We start from the raw sequence: 21,921 nt of genomic DNA on the forward strand, positions 1-21,921 counted from the left end.
CCATCAGAGAGAGTCACCTACACTCCTAGCACAAGCACCATTAGCGACACCACAATGGATGGTACGGTTCTCCCCAAGTCCCGCATGTCCATATCAACTTCGCAAGCCTTGCAGGGCGAGTACCCGCATGTAATAGGCTGTACACTCCTCACATGTCCATTTTTTTCTAATAGCCATTGACTTAGCAAGCTTAAATTGTAATTAGCTTCCTTCACTCTATGGTTTGATTGGTTGAAATCCTAAAGTACGTGTATGCTAGGGGACCAAAATTATTTGCTAAGTAGATACACAATTGGTTAATAATTCTTATTGCTGGAAGATAATTTAAAATTGCCTTCTATTATTCTAATTAGCATATTCTTCCAGATTATGAAAATGTTACCAAAAGGTTAAAGATGTATGTAAAACTAATAAAGATGAAAAATATGTATTATAAAACTAACATCAAACCATGACAATTAAAAATCGAACGTTAAATTTTAGGGAGAATTCACAAAATAGTCCTCAAGATGAGAGAGAAATCCTAAATAGTCTAAAACTTTTTAAATTCTCAAAATTGTCCCTGGAAACCTATCTGCAGCGTGACATTGGCGTGACGTGAGATTTGGGTAGCCAATCACAATCTGACACGTGTAAAGGTAACATGAAAGTTACAACGAAATCTGTCTGCGCCGATAGTTTTCAACCCAAAATCATTTTCTCATAAATTTATCCCCTCCGACGCATTTTAGGTGAATTTAGTCTTTTTTTGCATAAAAAGAAGAGTTGTCAAACTAGATGGATTTTGTTACAAATTATTTAAATTCGATGGTTTTTAGATAAAAATTATCTTTTTTTGCATAAAAAGAATAGTTGTCTATAAAACTTTTTGAAAATCACATCCACCACCCACCACCACCATTCACCACCACCGCCCACCGCCATCATCAACCACCACCACCAACCGCCATTATCCACCGACATCATCCACCACCACCACCCACCGCCATCATCCACCGCCATCACCCACCGCCATCATCAACCACCACCACCCGCCGTCATCATCCACCACACCATCCACCACATTCTTAACACTTGCCATTTAACCCTCACATCAAATTTTTAATACTTTTATGAAAATCATCTAAAAAGATTAAATTTATTAGGAAACTATCGTTTTTTTTTCTAACTTTTTTTAAAATCATCTAACAAAACAAAATTCATTGGAAAATTATCGTTTTTTTTTTGCAACTTTTTTGAAATTTCTCGTAGGAGACGAAATTCACCTGAAATGCGTCGTAGGAGATGAATTTATGAGAAAATGATTTTTGCTTGAAAACTATTGGCGCAAACAGATTTTTTTGTCACTTTCACGTTAACTTTACACGTGTCAATCTGTGAGTGGTTAACCAAATCTCACGTCACGAATACAAATGTCACGTTGTAGATAGGTTTTCAGGGACTATTTTGGGAATTTAAAAAGTTTTGGACTATTTAAGATTTCGCTCTCATCTTGAGGACTATTTTAGAAATTCTCATACTAGGCAAGTTTATGTCACGCATTACCAAGATTCTTTAGTAAAAAGAGTTTTTATGATGCTACGCTGATGGAAATGTGATGCAAAAATGTTGATCGCGTATCAAATGCATTTATTATATACATTGATCATTGATGAAATTGTAGTACGATACACACCAAATAGATACATCACCATAAATTTGTGTCACATTGAGCACAATTTTTTATATAGTATTTAGAGATATTACACCATCATCATTTTCATGGTTATAAAAGGAAAATTAGTTAATACTTGAATATAAATTTTTTAAATTTTATAAGTTTATTGAATTTTAATAATCCTTATAGACTAATATTGACCGATAATAATCTTTATTCATTTTTTCGCCACTAATGGTCCCAAATTTAAAAAATTGACACCAAATGGTCCTTCGTTAAAAAAGCCTAAACGGTGTTATACTTTTTTTTTAATTTCAAACTAATGTTTTAAGGCTTTTTATCGGAATGAGAATATGGATCGATTGATGTAAAACTTAGTTCAAAATGGTGCTCCAAAACGACGAAACAATGCATCGATTAGGGTGTTTAAGTTTTGAATTAGCAAAAATCAAGACGTTTGAATCACCGTTTCGAGCTAAGTTTCACATCAATCGACATGCAGCTTGCTTTCGATCAAAAACTCTAAAACATTAGTTCAAATTTCGGAAAACATATAACGTCATTAAGTCCTTTTAACGAGGGACTATTGGAGGCCAACTTTTTTAAATTTGAGACTGCTAGTGACGATAAAATGAATATGTATTATTAATGGTCAGTTTTAGTCAATATGATGATTAAAATTCAATAAACCTATTTTATATTCAAATTATATTTTTAATGAATTTTTGATGACATAAACCATTTTTTATTAGAAAACTTTACAATGATAATTTTTATTTTGACAACATTAATTCTTAGATGGTAAATATTATTTTTGGAAAATAAATTAATAACAAAAACAAAAAAATAAAGTAGTTTATAGTACTAATATAAATCCTTAAATCTCTACTTTCAATGACGATTTCGTGATTTATATTGTACGTATATATTTAGTTGTATTATTATCACCAGACAAAAAAAAGAGTAATAATATATATTTTTAGTTCAGCAACTAATAATATAAATATCATTAACAAACCAGACATGCTCTCCAGTCCCTTGGTCATGTCCTCCATTCTCTCATTTTCACATTCTTAACTCTTCACCATATACACTTTCACATACTTCAATTCAAATCAGTTTATTATCATTTTATTTTTCCTTATTTTCTTTTCTAAAATGCCTGTGACAATTTCTATTTTGGCGGGAGACACGAGGTGAAATTGGTATTTATTATTCTGTGTGTTTTTCCCCTGGTTAGTAAATTTTCAGCCAGGATTCACGCATTCCAGCAATTGAATGCATTGAACTAGAGTTTATAAATACGTGTGTGAAAAAAAAACAATTTTGCTGTAAAACAATGGCTTTGAATCATCATCAGTCGTTGGAAATGCTGCACGAGCCGAGCATCGACACCGATAAGCTCAGCTACGAGATCTTCTCGATTCTCGAGTCGAAGTTTTTATTCGGTTATGACGATCCTAAACTCTGGAAACCTAAAGACGTCTCAGTTAATAATAATAATATTGATACTGGTACCGGTACTGATACTGATGTTCAGTTAATGAAAAACCAAAGAGGCAAAATATGCGTCCTCTCTATAGATGGAGGAGGCATGCGGAGTATTCTAGCAGGAAAAGCGTTAGCTTATCTCGAAAACGCGTTGAAAACAAAGTCCGGAAATCCGGACGCCAGAATCGCCGATTATTTCGACGTGGCCGCCGGCACGGGCGTGGGCGGAGTCTTCACCGCGATGTTATTCGGTAGTCGAACCGATAACCGTCCGATTTTCAAAGCGGACGACACTTGGAAGTTTATGGCGGAACACGGAAACCGATTCTACAATAAAAAACCGAGTTTTGGTTTATTTCGAAACGGCTTAGTTAGAAACAACACTGTTGGATTTGAAAACGTAATGAAGGAGGCTTTTACTAACTTAACTTTAAAAAACACTTTAAAGCCGATTTTGATCCCATGTTACGACCTTTCCACGTCAGCTCCGTTTCTGTTTTCGCGAGCTGACGCATTGGAAACGGACAGCTTTGACTTTCGGTTATGGGAGGTGTGCCGTGCCACGTCAGCTTTACCAAGTTTATTCAAGCCAGTTTCGATGAAGTCTGTTGATGGGAAAACGCGGTGTGTGGCGGTTGACGGTGGTTTGGCGATGAGTAACCCTACGGCGGCTGCGATTACGCATGTGTTGCATAGTAAGCATGAGTTTCCGTTCGTGCGAGGAGTGGAGGATTTGCTGGTGGTTTCGTTGGGTACGGGTCAGGTAATGGAAGGGAAGTATGATTATAAGAAGGTGAAAGGGTGGAAGGGTAAAGAGAGGGCGTTGCCGATGGCGAGAATATCCGGTGATAGCTCGGCGGAGATGGTGGACCACGGTGTTTCACTGGCGTTTTGGTCAATGCCGTAGCAGTAATTATGTCCGTATTCAGGTATGTATGTGGACCATGTTGTTTTTTTCTTTCAAAATTTTCACTCTTTTAACTTGTAGAAAACTTTTAACAAATAATTTTTAAAATTTTGCTAAATTAGTTAAGTTAATTATCTAATTGATTTAAGCATGGGTAATCTTTTAATGAAATCATTAAAAGGTTATCAGTAAACATGTAAACTTTTTACCGTATACTTATATGTCAAGAGATAAAACATCCTAGTTGCTGGTTAGGCCATAAAGCACCGACGGTGTGTTTTAGTCGCTGGCTAAACACTAAAAAGAGGTCCCAGGCCCTAGCCGTGGGATCACTGAAAAAAGTCATTGCCACATGTCAAACACTAAAGGATGTTTGGAATTCCTTATTTTTACATTCTTAAAGCAATGAAAATTGGTAGGGTGAAACAAGCTAGTGAAACCTTATTTCTCTGCTACGTCTGTATCACATCAGCTTTCACATACCCATTTCACATCCAAATTTTCACTGGAAATAGGTTATGTGAAACAGGGGGTGAAACCATTATTATAATAATTTTTTTAATATTTTTATAAATTTAAAATTTTGAAATAACACATTAAATTAAATAAAAGAGCTACATTAAATTAAAAAAACCTACATTACTTATTAAAAAAAACTCTTAAACCCACTCGTTTTTCTCGGCTATCTCCTTTTGTTTTTTCTCGTACCACCTCCTTTTGAAGCCCGTTAACGTGTCAAGGTCGACAACCATGATCTCCATCTCCTCCTTCTCGATCCTCTGCCTCTCCCTCTCATCCTCCCTAAGGTTGAACAGTCGCATCTGTTCAACCATTAGTTTGCCGACTTCCTCGGCTCCGGAAGCAGACCCCGACGCAGACCCTGAAGCAATGGATTTTGCTTTCTTCCTTCCAATCGGGCGCTGAATGTGGTCCTCGTCGGCCAAGTCGTCTAGGTTTACATGAGTCCTAGACCTTCCGTCGGATGCGCCGGGAGTGGCGTCAATGTCGGCGTCGGCCGAGGATCGTTTGTTTGACCTCGATGCCCTCTCGTCTAATCGTAGTTGCTGCCATTTTGGAGAGGCGGTCAAAACCTCCCATAACTCCAAAGGGATATTTCCGGTGTGGCCATCGTCTTGGTAGCGAGCGGCCACTTTCTTATGAAGATCGACGTCGTTCGTTCCATTGTTTTGGTTTCTGGCACACTCCTCGTACACGCCGATGTACTTGTTCACCTTCTTGTTGATGTGAGTCCATTTTCCCGTGATTTGATCCCTCCTTTGGTAGTCGGGACCCTTTCCCATATCTTCAAAAAACTTTACCTCGACCCGATCCCACAAATCATCGATAGTTTGTTCGTTACCTATAAATAAGAAAGTAAATAACAAAATAAATACCAACGATCGGATGCTCGGAGACGTCAACCCACGCCTGCGCCAAAGCAAGCTCTTCCTGCACCGACCACTTTTGAATCGATCGAGCCGCCTCAGTCATCGGCGTTTGCTTCTTGTGACTTTACCGGCGTACGGATTTCTTGCGTTGGGCGGTTTCGGGTATTTCATTATCCGCCACATGTGGTTGGGTTTCCGGAACCGAATCCGGGTCCCCCAAATTGACCGGTGGGGTTTGAGTTTGGGTTGGGAAGTTTTGGAATAGAGGTGGTTGAGGAATACCTTGTTGTTGTGTGTTGACGTTTGGTGCGAGAATATGACCGAAATATTGGGAGAGCCACTACGCGTATTGCTCAGGAATTAGACGAGGCATGTTGGGATCCATGATATTTTTTTTATAAAAGTTGAGAAAGTTTATAAAAAGTAGAGAGAAAGGTGTGAGTTTGGTATGTTTTTTGTATAAAATAGTAGAGTATTTATAGGTAAATTTTTTTTTTTAAATTATATAGCCTCCAACGGCTATACAGCTGTTTGAAATCAAGTGGGCCCCCTTCAACAATGCCGTGAAAGAAGTGGCGGTGGGTGTATCGCGCCCCCTTCACGGGGGAAGGGGGTGGTGTTTCACGGGCTCACGGCGCCAAAAGCACTCTCACGGTGCCCCCGTGAGAGGTATTTCCATTGCTCTTATGACTTATAGCAATAGGTTACAAGTTTGTAACTTATCAACTTATCCTCACATAAATAAGTAATCTCAAACATTTTTTTTTTTTTTATTTTTCATAAGTTATAAGTCACATAAGGTAAAAATAAAGACCAAACACCCCTAAAAAGAATCTGCTATCCCGCCGAGTAAAACATATTTTTTTTATGTTTGTATTGAAACTTTTTTAATGCTTGACTATTTTGATAAACTTCTTAGCAATTTTCCCATAAGTTGTTCAAAGTTCATTTCCAATAGAATTTAACCTTTATTATAGTTATTACTTATTATTTTTATTATTACTATAAAAATTGAATTGAAAAACCACTATTTGTTAAATTAGTTTTAGTTTTAAATAATCATATATTACATGCTAGGATAGTTTTTTCTTTAAAATTTTGGTCAAATTGATGAGATTGATAAATTTCTTTCTTTTTACCAATAAGATCCGCATAGTAGATTTCAAATACTGTGTAGATTTTGGCTCATAGTTATATTCTCCATACCGCGTCTAGTCACAAATCAAATAACACCCAAATTGACAATTTGGTCATTTGAAACTCATCATGTGAGCTCGTGTCAATTTGTTTGTTGGGTCAAATACATGGATTGAATTTCGATAATGCCACAAAAATGTTGGAAAAGGTTATAAATTACTTGGGACGAGAGAGGATGGTCCTTGCAGGAATGATTATGGTTTGTTTGCTAGTTTACATGCCCTGGTGTTGTTTTTTAGGCTTATGCAATTTAATATGGATAATGGCCATTCTTCCACAGATATTATTTTGTTTCATTCTACTTCCTCCAGCTATTACAGAGCCAGTTGGTGTGTTTTCACAACATTTTGTGTATGTGTAGCTTTCTTGAGACAGATAGGCAAGCACGATATTATTCGCATGAGACAGCTGACTTTCATAGTTCCTTTTGTGTGATGTTGGGTCACGTTCAATGAAATTAGGGCAGTAAACGAGTGGAACCGAACTTGTTCACTTAGTTTAATAGAGAGCCCAACTAGATTCTAGCTCTATACCCAATGTTTGATTCCAGCTCGATCTAGACTCGTTTATATTTTGTAAATTATTTAATTAATATTTATCTACCTATATTTATCTTTATATATAATTATTTTTGTAAATTTTATAAATATACTTATGTATATCTTACATAATATATTTTATTTAATTATTATTTTATTATGTATATGTTTTTATTATATTAAATAAAAATTATTATATTTATATAAATAGATGACATGTTAACTCTTGCGAGCCTAACCAAACTTGGTATATGAAACTCTGCTCAAGTTTAACAATCAATCTCGAGTAGTTCACGAGCCGAATGATTGGCTTGGACCGTCCTTGACCAAGTAAATATTAAATTTTGGTAATATTTAGCAAAATAGAATGTGAGAGTTCATCCTTACTTTTACTAAAATTTCTTTAATCCATAATTGAAGTTTATAGACAAGGGTAAACATGGTATAACATTTGATAATAACTACAGACAAGAGTACAACAATTGTATTTTTCTCTTGTCTTTGAAACCTTAAAGAACCAAGTACTCAGTCAGGGTGTCCAAATGAGCATTATGACTTTTCTTGATAATGTTAAGTTTTCCCCCAATAACAGTAACTTAATATTTAATTCTAGTTTCTATGAAAACATATTACCTGAAAACTAACGGGACATGTTTATACCCTTCTTACTAATAAAATGAACTAGATTATTTGTTGTTAGGCCACTTCAAAACTGTAGAGCGGTAGTAACAATCACTATAGCTTAGATCAAATATATTCCTCTAATATCCGTGTTTCTTTTTTAGGCAAATGGATCAAGTATGGATCGTTGTGGGGTGAACATCGACACCGACTGTAGCCCTAAAAACATCAAGTTACTGACAGACATAGCAGACGAAATGTTGACACAAAAGAACGTGGAGTCGGTTCTTTTTGGGGGTAAGAGGATTAATGAGCAGACTAATATGGAGAAACTTGATTGGTTTGCAGGGGAGCTCGTGTTGGAGCATCAAAGGAGGAGTTGCAGGATAGCTCCAATTGTCGCTTTTAAGCAACCTACCGCCAAACCCACTTGAACAATTTCTCCATGAACGTTAAGGTACATTGAAATTACCGATTCATCCATTCTAAAGTAATCAAACATTGATCTCTTACCATGTGGCTTTGAGACATCTATAGTGCCTTAATATCCATTTTGACAAGAAAGTTAACAAAATAGTCTTTGCCTTTATGAAACTACTAATTAACCAGAATGCGACAAGTTTCTTTTGGCACAACAGATTTCAATCTGATACATCAAATTGGATCATCATTTTAGCGTAGCAGGTTCATCCTATTGTGTAGATCCATGAATTGCACAACAGACTAGATCTGCTACGCTAGAGGCCCCACAAGTTAAATAAAAAAATGATTTCTCTTAAAATTAATATGTGTCGTGTTAGAGTTCACTTTGGCACAAGAGATTATAAACAAAGGTGTAATCCGTCATTGATTGATTACACGTGTCCATCTGTGATCGGTGAAAATAATTGGAACTTAAAAATAAAAAAAGTCAAATGAGTATTTGTGAGAATGAATATTTTTATGATTTTCCCTTAATATTAACTTGTAGGCTGTTTAAAAAAAAAAGATGTCCCGACTCTTTATCACCTGAAAAGAGCATTTATTTCTGTCAAAAAACATTAGTATGATCACGCTTGTTGAGAGTAGATTGTATACTCTTTAATTAGGGGGGGTCCAAGGGCATTTACGTCTTTTACTATGCATGTCGCAAGAATCTAATGTCAAAGCCAAACAGATATAGTAGCCCACTCCTCTCTATAACCGACACATTCGTATTTTAACAAGGACATTTCTGTCGTTAAATCAGAATAATATTGAAAAGTTTCAGTGGGATCAGTGTACTGTCTTTCTTCCTTCCTTCCTCTCCCAGGGGTATATCTGTAATTTCAATAACAGTTTTGAAAACTCCCTGTTAGTTTGGTGTAATCATCCCATTGGTTTGAGAATAACATTTTCCCATTTTGCCCTTGAGTTTCTCATTTTCACTTGTTGAATCAAGATCACATTTACACAAGGCAGAGGGTATTTAGGTAAATTCATATATCACAAGAAAAACCCAGCCTTTGTTTTTCCTTGTTGAAATTTCTTAGTAAAAATATTCACTTCTTATATAATCAGAAGATTACTAAAGTTTTGCTACTTCAATACCACTTGGATGACGAAAACGCCCTCAACGTTTAAAAGACGTAAATACCCTAATGAAACCTGATATTATAAGTTTTGGATATCTTTAGTGATACATTTTATATGTAATTATGTTTCTAATATTGTAAGTACATTTGTATGCAGGGGGGCATGGTGGTCAAAAAAGGAAAAGGAAGTAAAGTGGCATAGTGCATACTCCATATTAACCAGCTTTATTCTGAAAGAGATATAGTAAACTGACAGAAAAGAGAAGGACACTCAACTCAACTGTAAAAACAAGAAAAAAAAAGGCATGAGATTGTTGGGGGTAAATCTTGATGGGATTTATTTGCCTGCTAGAGTACAATCATTTTGATGTCCATTCTTGTGTTGCTTTGTCCTTTATCTCTAGACCAACAAAAGAAAAAAATAAAGGGTAAAATTGATAAAAAGAAAAAAAAAACAAGAAAGAAGAATCAGTGATTGTTCATGGAACTATGGAAATCTTGAATGGTTAAAACTGGTTATTATATTTGGGGCAAATGTATTTTTTTTAAGAGTTGTGTTTTGTCTAAGTAGAATTCTTATATTATAAGATTGCCCTTTTCATTTATGGTATAGGCTAGTGGGTATGAATGATGGAAAGCAACATGCTTTGGTGTGGGACATATTGTAATGTGACATAGATTTAGAGGTTATGTTTATTCATATTATCTATTACTAACTTTCAACATTTGAGTCTGCTTCATTATTCTTATCCTATTTGTTTTCGACTCATGGACAATATCACTGTCATTTTCGTGTGTGTAGGATTAGGATATAATATAAGCTATTAGAAGAAGAAAGGATAAGAGTAGTGTGTGTTCGTATTTTTATTTTTTATTTTAATTTTAATTACGCTCTGTTTCAATTTCATTTCTCGTTTTTTAGTTTTATGTTGCCTTTTTGTTCCCTATAGAGAACTTATTAGTAAACGTTTGAAAGCTTTAGGATATGATACGTACGTGCATGAATTTCCAGAGGTCAGTGGCGAAGGTTCCCAAGGGCCCGGGGTGGCCCCGGCCCCCCTGTTTTTTTACGAAGCAGTGTAAATTTACCCGTTTTCGTCCGAAAATTTTTATACGTAGTGTAAATTTAGTCGTTTTCGCCCGAAACTTTTTATACGTAATGTAAAATTTAGCCTTTTTCGGTCGAAATTTTCTATACGTAGTGTAAAATTTAGCCGTTTTTAGGCGAAATTTTTTATACGTAGTGTAAATTTAGCTGTTTTTGCCAGAAAATTTGAGCTCAGCCACCTTCGTTTGTGAAACTTTTTATACATTTTGAGTCCGCCCCCCTCGGTGTCTTAGTTCAAGCTTTGTCACTGCCAGAGGAAGGGTAATTGCACCAATTCGAGTTTACGCCCTTTTGCAACAATACATAATATAGTTGGACGAGCAATTGTAATGGCTTAGATGCACTGTTGTGATGAGGAGTGTGATTGAGTATAGATAGCTCATGATAACCGGGCATATCAAACCTAGAAAGTTGGGCACACCTTTTTGATTGGTTGGAGACTTATATTGACCAGTGTATTAACCTTGATATAAAAAAGAGTAAAATTGGATATTTGGAGCTTGAAGTAAGTCGTGTTTACACAAAACATTCTTATAATATATCTTATTAATAGTGGAAGTCTTACGTTAATAATTGCTTATTTATATTTGTTTTCACACGAATATAACATCATATTTGTACTATGTCAGTCTTCATTCTCCGCCAAATAGCGAAGCCATTTCCATCAATTGAACTGCTTTCCCCTTGATATAAGAGGTCACAGTCTTTCTTGAAATTCATGCTAAATGAGTCAACATGTGAATTCTAAGTTTAGCTTTTCATAGAACATTCATTTAAACATCATTCATTATTTCAAGGACACATGTTGATTATGACACACTTTCCTTCTTTCATTCTTTTAACTATTAAATTGAATTTGACTTGAAATTTGAATTTGTTAATTCGATTGCAAAATGTCGAATTTGATAATTAACTTCAAATTTGACTTCAAGTTAATTAACTTAGATGTGAATACCAAACACTCTTATATATAATGGCTCCTAAATTACACATATTAAATCCGTTACCTACGTAAGTGTGGGAATCAAACCATCATCTCTTAGGATAAAATGGGACACCAATACCACCTGGCCAAAGGCCAAAGGCCTTTGATAATGAACACTCAACACTCTTTCTATTTCATGGAAAGATGAGAATTATGCATACTTTGAAGTGAGTTATATACAACTAAGTTCGTTCCCACGTCTATTTAACCATACTAATAATTTAATGTTGGAAAAGTCTTATCTTAATACGTTACAAAAGATTATAACCATTAACAATTAATACGTGGTTAGGGTTCATGTTATATAGATTCTTCCGTAGTATCAAAGGGTGTGTATTAGCCATTTAGCCGTTAAAAAGGTTAGCAACCAACATATATAATTAGAAAGGCTAATGACTATGCCACCTCCTTTAAACCGATATTTGTGATATACAAGAAGTAGATACATATTGTGATTTGAAATTTGAAATATATTGACCAACTTATAATATTTAGAAACTAAAACATCGAAAAATAAAACAGTAAGAGTATTATCAATTATGCCAAGAAAACCGTCCATATCAGGTGTTCGTAGTAGACAAGAAAAAGAAGAAATTGCGGGTGTGATGACGATAAGGACCGTCTTCCGAAGAAGATGACCGGTGAAATGACTCGTGCGGGCACGAGGACGCTCGTTCCAACCTGACTTGACGTCGTCAAACTGGTGTGAACTTAACAACGGATGTGTGGTCGGTACCTAATGGTTCGCCCGACTCATACATTTGTGTGACGGCTCATTGGGTTGACCCCCGGTCGTGGCAAATGATGAAACGAACCGTTGCGTTTCAATTGTTTGATTACCCGCACACGGGTAGAAATATTTTTAAACTCTTGGATAAAGTCATTCGACAATACAAGATTGAAGATAAAATCTTTTCAATATCGTTTGATAACGCGTCCAACAATACGGCCGCGGTTGGCCATTTAAAATTAAAGTATAAACCTATCTGTGATGGAGCGTTTTTTCATAGCCGATGCATTGCACATATTATCAACTTGGCCGTGCAAGATGGGTTAAACGTGATCGAAACGCAAAGAAACAATTTTAAAAGAATGTTACGAGATGTTTTTAGCAACAATTCAACATTTTCAAGATACAAAAAATTTTGTGAAGAAGCTAACTGTCAATGGTTGGGGCCTAATTGGGATTGTCCAACAAGATGGAACTCGACTTGTGAAATGTTTGAGAAAGCCATCCAACAAAAACAATCGTTAATTGCGTTTCATCAAATTTTGTCAAATAGGGGTAAATGTGCACCGTACGATCCTAGAAACTGGTTATTGATTGAGATCGTTACGGAGGTTCTTCAAATTTTTAAATCTTGCACAACTACTTTATCCGGGGTTTACTATCCAACAAGCCCCATTGCTTTACCAAAAATTGCTGTCATGTGCACAAAGTTGACTGAAATTCATTGTAGGGGTGCACCTTATTTTGATATGGGTGCAAAAATGAAAGAAAAATTTAGAAAATATTTTCAACAACTACCCGCTGTTTTGACCTGTGCGGCTGCGTTAAACCCTTGCATCAATGTTGGTGGTGTTGAAGCTTTAATAGAAAAAATTTGTGATGAGCTAGAGTTAAACGACGATCAAAACCCCCATTATAACCAAACTTTAAAGAATGCTTTCAACACCACCTTGGCAAACATGTATGATGTTTACCTTACAAAACACGGGTCGTCTTCCCAAATTCATGACTCGTTAAGAGCTGTTGCCCAATCCCAATCCCAAACCGACCTTGAAATGGGGATGTACTACATGATTTGGGAAGACGCCGGTAAACGTCAAAGGGTAAACACCCCAAGCAGTGAACTTGGAAGGTATGGTGGTACCAACTTTGTGAAACACATGACTCCGGATGAATTTAGAAGTCTTGATATGCTGGCTTGGTGGAGAGGTAAGGAGGATGAGTTTCCGATCCTCGCCGCCATGGCCAAAGATTTACTAACGGTCCAAGCTTCCACGGTAGCTTCGGAGTCTGCTTTTTCTGTTTCTGGCAGGGTTATATCGATTAGGAGGACTCGACTCACTCCACCAGCTGTAGAGATGTCGATTTGCTACAAGGATTACTTGGACTCTTTAGATAGGGCACAACATCAACGCTCACTCGAGGGGGAAATGGAGTATGAGGCGGCCTTGTATGAAGACGAGGTCAATCAAGGACACACTCAACCAATGACCGATGAAGAAGCCGCGTACGACGATTACCTAAGGAATAGCTCGGGATCGGGTAGCGAAGAAAATGAGTAACAAACATCAACTTGTTAATGTAATCGTGTCTAAGCATTCTTTAATGTTTGTATTTTTGAGTTACGAATATGCGATAACGATTTAATGTTTGTATTTTTAATGTAAAAGCTATAAATGAAAGTTATGTGTTTTTAATCTTCCAAGCAAAGAATGCTAACAACGAAACCCTAAACCCTAAACCCTAAAGCAAAAAAAAAAAAAAAAAAAAAAAAAAAAAAAAAAAAAAAAAAAACCGGTTAACCGGTTAGACCGGTTATTAAAAACCGGTTGTAAAAAAACCGGTTTAATAACCGGTTCTAACCGGTTTCTAAACCGGTCCAAACCGGTTTGGCCGGTTTGAGTTTTCATTGACAAAAACCGGTTAATAACCGGTCCGGTTATTAACCGAACCGGTTTTTTTCTGGATAAAAAAAACCGGTCCGGTTAATAACCGAACCGGTTTTTTCAAAAAAACCGATTTGTGCACCTCTACTTGACGATGGATAGCATTATTTTACGTTGACCATTAAGTTGTTGGTGACCCTTTAATTTAGTCTTTTTCGCAATAAATTATGTCATCTAGTACCATCATCAATTAAATTTAATAGAAGGCCACATCATTAAAGATAGGTATCCAAAGTGGCAAAAGAGTGAATCCAAAAAGTCATGAACAAGAAGTGACTTGATCTTGACAAGGGGTTTTGTATTTAAGTTATCATATGTGTTAAATATTACATAAACGATGAAAATATATAATCTGATTCAATATAATTTGGCTGTATCATTCATATACTATAAATTGTTGATTAATATATATTTGCTTAGATAATCAGTTGGTCATATGTCGTGTTCTCAAAACTGATCCTGACAAAATTACATAAAATTTCAACTGATACTGTCACATAAATTACCTTCACCCTAGATTGAAGATAATTTAGCAGTTCAGAAAAACTCGAGCCAAGATACAAGTTTAATGACCATACAACTATACAAGTGCTATTTATGATGTCATAGGCTCATAGTGACCCAAAAAAGGTTGTAGTGGTGGTAAATTAGTAATCATGCATTTCCCTAACTCTATTTTTGTAGCATCCCCTTTTTGTCTCCAAAACCAACACCACCCTTTTTTTACCCTTCCTTTTACTTCTAGCCAATTTACTTTTGTTAAGTCCATATAACTGCTTTTTATTTCTATAATTGAACAACTTTATGTTCATTGTTTCAAAAATGGAAATTAATTGCCGTTAAAGTTAGAGTGCAAAAAGCTATTCAACCATTAATCCCTTTTATTTTCAATGATGATTTGATAAAAGTAAACTAAACAATAAACTTTAAGTAAAAAGTTAAAAAACGCTACATCCGGTAATACTGGCCGGTTGAAACAGGTTTTTTTCATTTATGTTATGAATTCGCTTCTCCATAAATAGAGATGGACTGATAGTTGACTGTCCTAGGGCCATGGACTCATGGCTGAAAAGACTGGGCTTCTAAAGAAGAGTATTGAGCTTCTAAAAAAAGTGGGTACTGGGCTTTTGTCTTATTTGGACCGGAGTTTTACGATGGAAAAACTAAAATTATTTAATTGACTACTTTTAAAGTTTCAATAGCTTTTGTACAATCTAAATTTGTGAATGTTGCTTAAAATGTCATTTCTCTTACATGCATTCAAATCCTGTAAATATTACTTTAAGTGACTAGATATAAATGTCATTACAAAATATTCTTCTACGGGTTTCTTCCATCGATTTTGAGTTAGCGCATGACATGATATTACATTAAACAGAAACTACTTAACATAAAGCTATATTAGAAAACACAGAGTTCCTGTCCAATTAGTTTGAAATTCGATAGCATTGTAAATGTTAAGTAAATCACAAGGTTTTTTTTACACACCCATTTTTTAGGTGTTGACAATAGGGTGCCATTATCAGTTTGATAGGGTAGTTAGGTTGTTAGGATGTGTAATAGGGGGTAAAAGCCGGTTCAATTCATATAAAATGTAACATTTAGACGTCCAAAAAACAACTAATTAATAGGGTAAACTTACTGGGCCCATAAGAATTACTAGTAGGGTTTTATGAAAAATGTTATATAATCTTAGGTGTATAGGTTTTGGGTCACAAGTAGCGAAAGTGGCAAAAAGTACACAAAAATCTTCTTGACCAGTCGCATGAAAACGAAAAAAGAAAACTAAGATTTATTGATCTATAGATTCTATCCTCTTCGACGTTGCACAAAAAACAACGAGATCAATAGGCATGGTCTCGTCTTTGTTTCGATAAAACAAGAGAAAGAGACAGGCCCAATAGTTAAACCAATACAAATTTGAAACAAGCTTTTGGATACTACAAAAAAGGAATTGTAGTCCTGCTCATAAGTGAGTTTGGTGTAATCACGTTGTTTCTTAGTTCTACCTTGTAAACGAGGTATGTTGAACCGATAATTCACACGGATTCTGTAATATCACCTGAAATCAACACCAAATACTTACTACTTCCTCTATATTTACAGCACTGATTCGCGAACGAATTCCTGCTTATGATATTATTATTACCTCTTCAATTGTTTATACTCTATCCCTGTTATTCATATAATGTATCAATTTGAACCTAAAGTCAGTTATTTGCCCTAGAAAATATTAATTTAGGTCACATAGTATTTCAATTTGGGATCCTGAGAGCTTATCATTTAAATCACAATTTCAGTTTTAGATGCAATAGATTATTATTATAGTTCAATTCAGTAGTTAATAATCATAAACATCTTCTAGGCTATATCAATGGAGAATTCTGAATCATCAGTTTCATCTGCCGCAACCCGTACATGGCACGACTTTTTGGACCGAATGCGACAACCTTCCGCGACAGAATTCGTTAAACAGATCAAAAACTTTATCGTGTCATTATCAAACAACGCTCCCGATCCGGATCGAGACGCTGCATCCGTACAGGAATTTTTCAGCAACATGGAAGCCAGTTTCCGGGCCCACCCTTTATGGGCTGGTCGAACCGAAGAAGAGTTGGATAGTGCGGGTGAAGGCCTCGAGAAATACATAATGACAAAGTTATTCCCTCGGGTATTCGCTTCACACCCTGATGATATCAAAACCGACAATGAATTATACAAAAAGTCTGCTTTGATCCAACAATTTATACATCCTGATAACTTGGATATCAAACCAATGTATCATGAAACGTCATGGTTACAAGCACAGAATGAACTTATTAAAATCAACTCGTATAAATCACCACGAGACAAACTCTCGTGCATCCTTAGCTGTTGTAAGGTTATTAGTAATTTGATGATTAACGCGTCGGTTTCCGGTAATGAAAATGGAAATCCACCTGGGGCTGATGACTTTTTTCCGGTTTTAATCTATGTTACCATCAAAGCTAACCCGCCGCAGTTTCACTCGAATTTGATGTACATCCAAAGGTATAGAAACAAATCCCGACTCGCTGGAGAGGCGGCTTATGTTTTCACCAATATGCTCTCTGCAGAATCGTTTATTTTGAAAATTGATGCAAACGCGTTGTCGATGAGTGAAACCGAGTTTGTTAAGAATATGGAATTGGCTCAAGTAGTTGTTTCAGGGCTTTCTGGGGACGCTAATGGTGAGAATATGCATAGTCAAAGTGTATCGGAGTCGAAGTTGAAAGAAGTGCCGTCGGTTTCGGATTTGGAGAATAAAGGCGCGAGTATGGTTGTGGAGGAAGAAGCGAGTGAAAAGTTTGAGGATTTTCGGTATTTGTACTCGAAAAGTGGAGATTTGACAATAGATGATGTGGAAGATTTGTTAAATGGTTATAAGAAGCCTGTGTTCAAGTATGTTTGTCTTGCTAAAGGGATGGGTGTTCCGGTGGTGGTGCCGCCCCAAACGAGTGGTGAAACAAGGGATGATGGTGGGAGGGAAGGGTTGTGTGTGGCGGAACCACCACCGGAAAGCCAGACTGGTGGCGGGACTGAAAGTGGTGTGGATGGCGAGGCAAGAGTTGGTGGTGAAATGGCGGATGCTCCGGAAAATGATGGCGTAGGAGCTTCTACGTCTGAATCTCTGTCGACTAGTGAAGTTGATTCTAAAATTGAGGAAAATGTTGAAAAATAAATTGTATATTTTCGAATTTTGTTGTGGATTAGATCTTCTTCCATTTCCATTCATCTGTATTAACAAATAATTAGCATCATCTATATATGACGATCACGCTGTCAAAGTGCAACACCCAGTTCCAGCTGTGGCCCCTCCTTCAACCACGGTTCAACTCAGTTGCAGTCACATCCCTAGTCACGGTTTTGTTCATCCGGCTGCAGCTCGTGTTGTTTACAAAGTTAGATTTCTATTAGATCTGGGTAGTTAGGCTCATTTTATTTCGGCATTGGTGAGTTGTTTCTCGTTTATGCTTTAGTGGTCAGTTGTGTCCTTGTTATTTTGCGTCCATGTAGCCTATATAAGGCTTGCTTATTTGCTTTTGTATGCAATTTTGATTATACAGAAAATTAACATGTTTGTGTGTACATTTTTTTTACTTTCTTACATGCATAACTTTGATTATTCTACTAAAGTTAACAAGTGGTATCAGACTCCCTTCATGGTTGATCTTCCAAGTCAAAACCATTTTAGCAGGTTAAACAAAATCAGTGAACAGTGTTCACCAATCCGCGGCAGGTGAAGATGTATACTTGAAGTGTATTTTTAAGTCAAGGTTTTCACTCACTGTGACTCCCATCTTTGCTGTATACTTAAATCTAAAAGTTGAAACTTCATCCGTGTTCCCGTACTTCACCGAACCAGAAGCCAAAACAAAATGTACCATCACCAGCAATCAACCAAAAAGGAAGAAATAAAGACATGCGATGGCTATACATAACGCTTCAAGGGGCTTCTTGTAATCTCACGCCTACTAAAATAAATTGTTTGTTTTTGACTGCCCTGAGAGCTTCACGCCTGAGGCGTGCCTTTAAAATCAAGAACACCCACTAAGTAGAGATGTCGACGAAGTTCTAAAGAAGTGGAAGGTTAAAATGGGTAAGGCAATGTTCATTCTGAAGACGTCCAGAGAAGGTTTGCTAAACCACATTAGAGACACAGCAACCCCAAAGGTAACTTAGATACGCCGTCGGCATTGTTTTCAACTTTTGGAGAACCAACTTCGATTTGTGGCTGAATGTTACAAGACTACCCCCCCCCCCCCCCCCAATAGTTCCGTTGCTTTGTTTAACCCAAACGAACCCACTAGCAAATGTCTAAGCCTATCAGATTTGATAAATACTGTATTATCTATTTATCTTGTTGATATCTGTAATGGAAGAAATTATGTAAGAGCTCAGATTTTCTAATAGTTTCATATGTTAATTTATATATTTAGATCAATATATCAAAAATATAAAAATGAATAATCTTATGTTTCTTGATAGATAACATTAATGATATTTTACTTAAAAAATATATCCTATTTTTAATTATTTAATTACAAAAATCATACAAAAGAAATGATATATATATATACATATATATATATGTAAATATGTGTGTGTTAAATAAACTTATTAATTAACTAATAAAATTTTAAATAAGTTTATAAAAAAGAAAAAAAATAAAGTAAAAGAAAGAAAAACAAGAAAAAAAAATCATGAAGATTTTATTATTTAATAAGAAGGGCAAAATAGTTATTTCATAAAAAGTTACCAGGACTAAGTTTTAACACTAGCTAGTAGAAATGGTGAAATACATAACATATTAACATAAAGGACGATATATATAATATTCATCGTTAAAGAAAATTCATGCAATTTATATAAAAACAACTCTAGCTTATTTAGTGATGAATTGAGGTTACAAATACGATCACGACGAATCGTTAAGTTTCAGGCTTCGTGAGTTAAATTAAACCTGAACACCCCCTATGAATTTTTCCTTGTAAGATGCATAGATCTTTAACTAAAACACACTTAAAGTTATAGCCCGGACACAACCTTTCTAACTCATTAATCTACCAAGTTAAACAACCAGACAAATTACAAACGAGTTATAATTAAGTTGTATACGTGTTAAAGAGATCAATTGTTATGCAATTTTTTTTGTTTATTTCCAAAATGATGAGTGAAACAATGAAGCCACATCCCATTAACGCCCAAATACAAATTTTTTGTTGGGATATTAAATTCAATCTCATACATAATCTCTGCTTATTCCACACCCTTTACATATACATCTCAAATTCATTCTTGGTTCAAACCCTTTATAACTCTCTTCACCTCACCAAAACCATAGGTGCACATGTGGTCAGTTTACCGCGCGTAGACAAAGACTTTGTGACCAAGTTCCTCTTCGCGGGGACAGCTTTTAATATCTGTGACTTGTTATTGGTTGGTTTCACTCTTTGACCCGTTGACACAGACTTAGAGGGTGACACCTGGCGTTTGACCGGTGACTTTGTTTCCCATGGTCTGTTTGCATCCCATCGGTTTGACCAACTCCAATTCCATTCGAATGCAGGAACTGATTTCTGTGAGTTCCTCCACTCTTGTTGACGAATCTTTGCGTAAGCTAATGCCTTTTCTCGTCTTTCGGAAGCTTGTTTTCGGTTTCGCAACATGGCGTCTACTTGTTCCTTGGATCTTGGGCTCAGGTCAAAGGCTTGCTGTAATATCCAAATCATTATGCAACAACATAAAGTTAGAAAATAAATATTTTTTAAAAGACTCAGTTTTGCTATCCAAAAAACGCTAGTTTTTTTTATCTTTTTCATTGTAAAAAAATGATTGATGTAAAAAATATAACCTTTTCAAGAACTTGGCGCTTCTGCCTTTGTTGACGTTTGAGAGCCTGATTGACTTCAGCCGTTCGAGTCTTCCGGGTCCGGACCTGGGACTGGACCCGACCCATTTTCTGTATACGCATCAACGTGAACGCGGTTTGTTGCTTAACCGCTTGTCCTTGAATCCACAAATTCAGTCTCGACATTGCTCTTAAAGACCGGAAAGCCTTTCTTGCCTAAAACAACAAACTCCGCAAATTAAAAAACTTGTAATGACAAGAGTTAGTGATTCAAGTTTATTTTCTAAAAAGAAAATTACCGTGTATCCACGATAAGCGGTTTGAATCTTGATGGCACCGGCTTCTTCCGTTGTTTTACCAAGGAAGCAAGAGTTAGATGTCGTGCATTTGACATCGGCATCTTGTACAACGGTTGTGGTGTAGGTGACCGAGTCCACGTGTTTGATGTCCTCATTCTCGGGTAGATTGAACTCCCTTTCGGTTATTAGATGATATTGATCAAGGGGGTTAGCCAATGCAGGTTGTGTATGAGATGAACATGCATCCAAGCTCACATTCAATGAGTTTTTGGGACTTGAATTGGATTTTGGGGATCTCTGTCATCATGAACATGTTAGTAAATAATAACTCATATATATATATATATATATATAGTTAAATATGCAAAAAGTAAGTAGTAACACACACACACACACCTTCTCTTTTTTAGAAGAAGCCCTCATAGCTTTCTTCATGGCAGAAAACCAGCTTCTTTTCCCCATTTTACTCTCTTCAAAAACAATAACAATTTGTAATAAAAAATGTGATTTATTAATATATGTTAGGAATATGGTTATCATATATAAATGTTAATAATAATAATAATACCTGCAGCAACCAACAGGAAGATTCGATCCTTGACTTATGTTTCCTTAGAATTAAGGAATCAGTGAAAAAGGATAATCCTTGTTGCTGCTAGAGATTTGGGAGGTGAAGAGAAGAGATCCTTAGAAGATTGCTTGTTGCACGTTGATGGTAATGTTAAGAGCACGATGAATATATAGCATGAATGATGGCTATTTTGGGAAACCATAAAGGTGGTGGTTTGTGTGGAGGAGAAAGTCCATTTCTATATTTGGCATTTGATTATTATTTAAGCCACAAGTTAATTAGTGATAATTTATAAACCATCAAAATATGGTTTGCATTCCGTTAATTTTGTTATGAAGGCGTGCATTATTTGTTATTTTAATTGCCAAACGTATACTAATTATTTCACTAGCTAGTCCCGATCTATATATAGTGTCATAAGTTTATAAGTAAAACAATCTTAGGTCTGATCCAAATCTACACCAATTTGGACTAGAACAGCAGGACAACCTCTTTTTGTGTAGCTGCCCTGACCACAGGTTCCAAAGTTGTCATTCTTCGTGTGTCCCTCATCAACTTT

At 35.9% G+C, this 21,921-nt stretch overlaps 1 protein-coding gene and 2 pseudogenes across 2 annotated transcripts; 2 read left to right on the forward strand and 1 right to left on the reverse strand.

Annotated features, from left to right (window-relative positions):
- Nucleotides 1-2,799: 2,799 nt before the first annotated feature.
- On the forward strand, nt 2,800-9,779 carry LOC143554773 (patatin-like protein 6; annotated as a pseudogene). Its single transcript, XR_013139079.1, has 3 exons — nt 2,800-4,077; nt 7,965-8,257; nt 9,511-9,779. The product of XR_013139079.1 is annotated as a patatin-like protein 6 (transcript).
- Nucleotides 9,780-16,491: 6,712 nt separating this feature from the next.
- On the forward strand, nt 16,492-18,381 carry LOC143554757 (vacuolar protein sorting-associated protein 9A pseudogene; annotated as a pseudogene).
- Nucleotides 18,382-19,860: 1,479 nt separating this feature from the next.
- On the reverse strand, nt 19,861-21,707 carry LOC143554758 (protein IQ-DOMAIN 2-like). Its single transcript, XM_077044449.1, has 5 exons — nt 21,360-21,707; nt 21,188-21,261; nt 20,792-21,088; nt 20,496-20,708; nt 19,861-20,355 (listed from the first exon to the last, which is right to left on the reverse strand). The coding sequence occupies exons 2-5, from the start codon at nt 21,251-21,253 to the stop codon at nt 19,966-19,968; spliced, it is 966 nt and encodes a 321-aa protein (XP_076900564.1). The 5' UTR covers nt 21,254-21,261; nt 21,360-21,707; the 3' UTR covers nt 19,861-19,965.
- Between the last annotated feature and the right edge of the window lie 214 nt (nt 21,708-21,921).

This window comes from Bidens hawaiensis, unplaced genomic scaffold (assembly GCF_021521415.1).
Source record: "Bidens hawaiensis isolate Kalapana, Puna unplaced genomic scaffold, B.hawaiensis_p1.1 tig00017853_1, whole genome shotgun sequence".
Lineage (NCBI taxonomy): Eukaryota > Viridiplantae > Streptophyta > Magnoliopsida > Asterales > Asteraceae > Bidens > Bidens hawaiensis.

Bases quoted from the DNA above. Each gene is read 5' to 3' on its own strand.
- LOC143554758 (XM_077044449.1), bottom strand. From the start codon at position 21,253: ATGGGGAAAAGAAGCTGGTTTTCTGCCATGAAGAAAGCTATGAGGGCT. The intron at 20,709-20,791 runs GTAATTTTCTTT...TTGTTGTTTTAG, and splicing joins CCGCTTATCGTGGATACACG to GCAAGAAAGGCTTTCCGGTC. The intron at 20,356-20,495 runs GTTATATTTTTT...TGGATATTACAG, and splicing joins AGCGCCAAGTTCTTGAAAAG to CAAGCCTTTGACCTGAGCCC.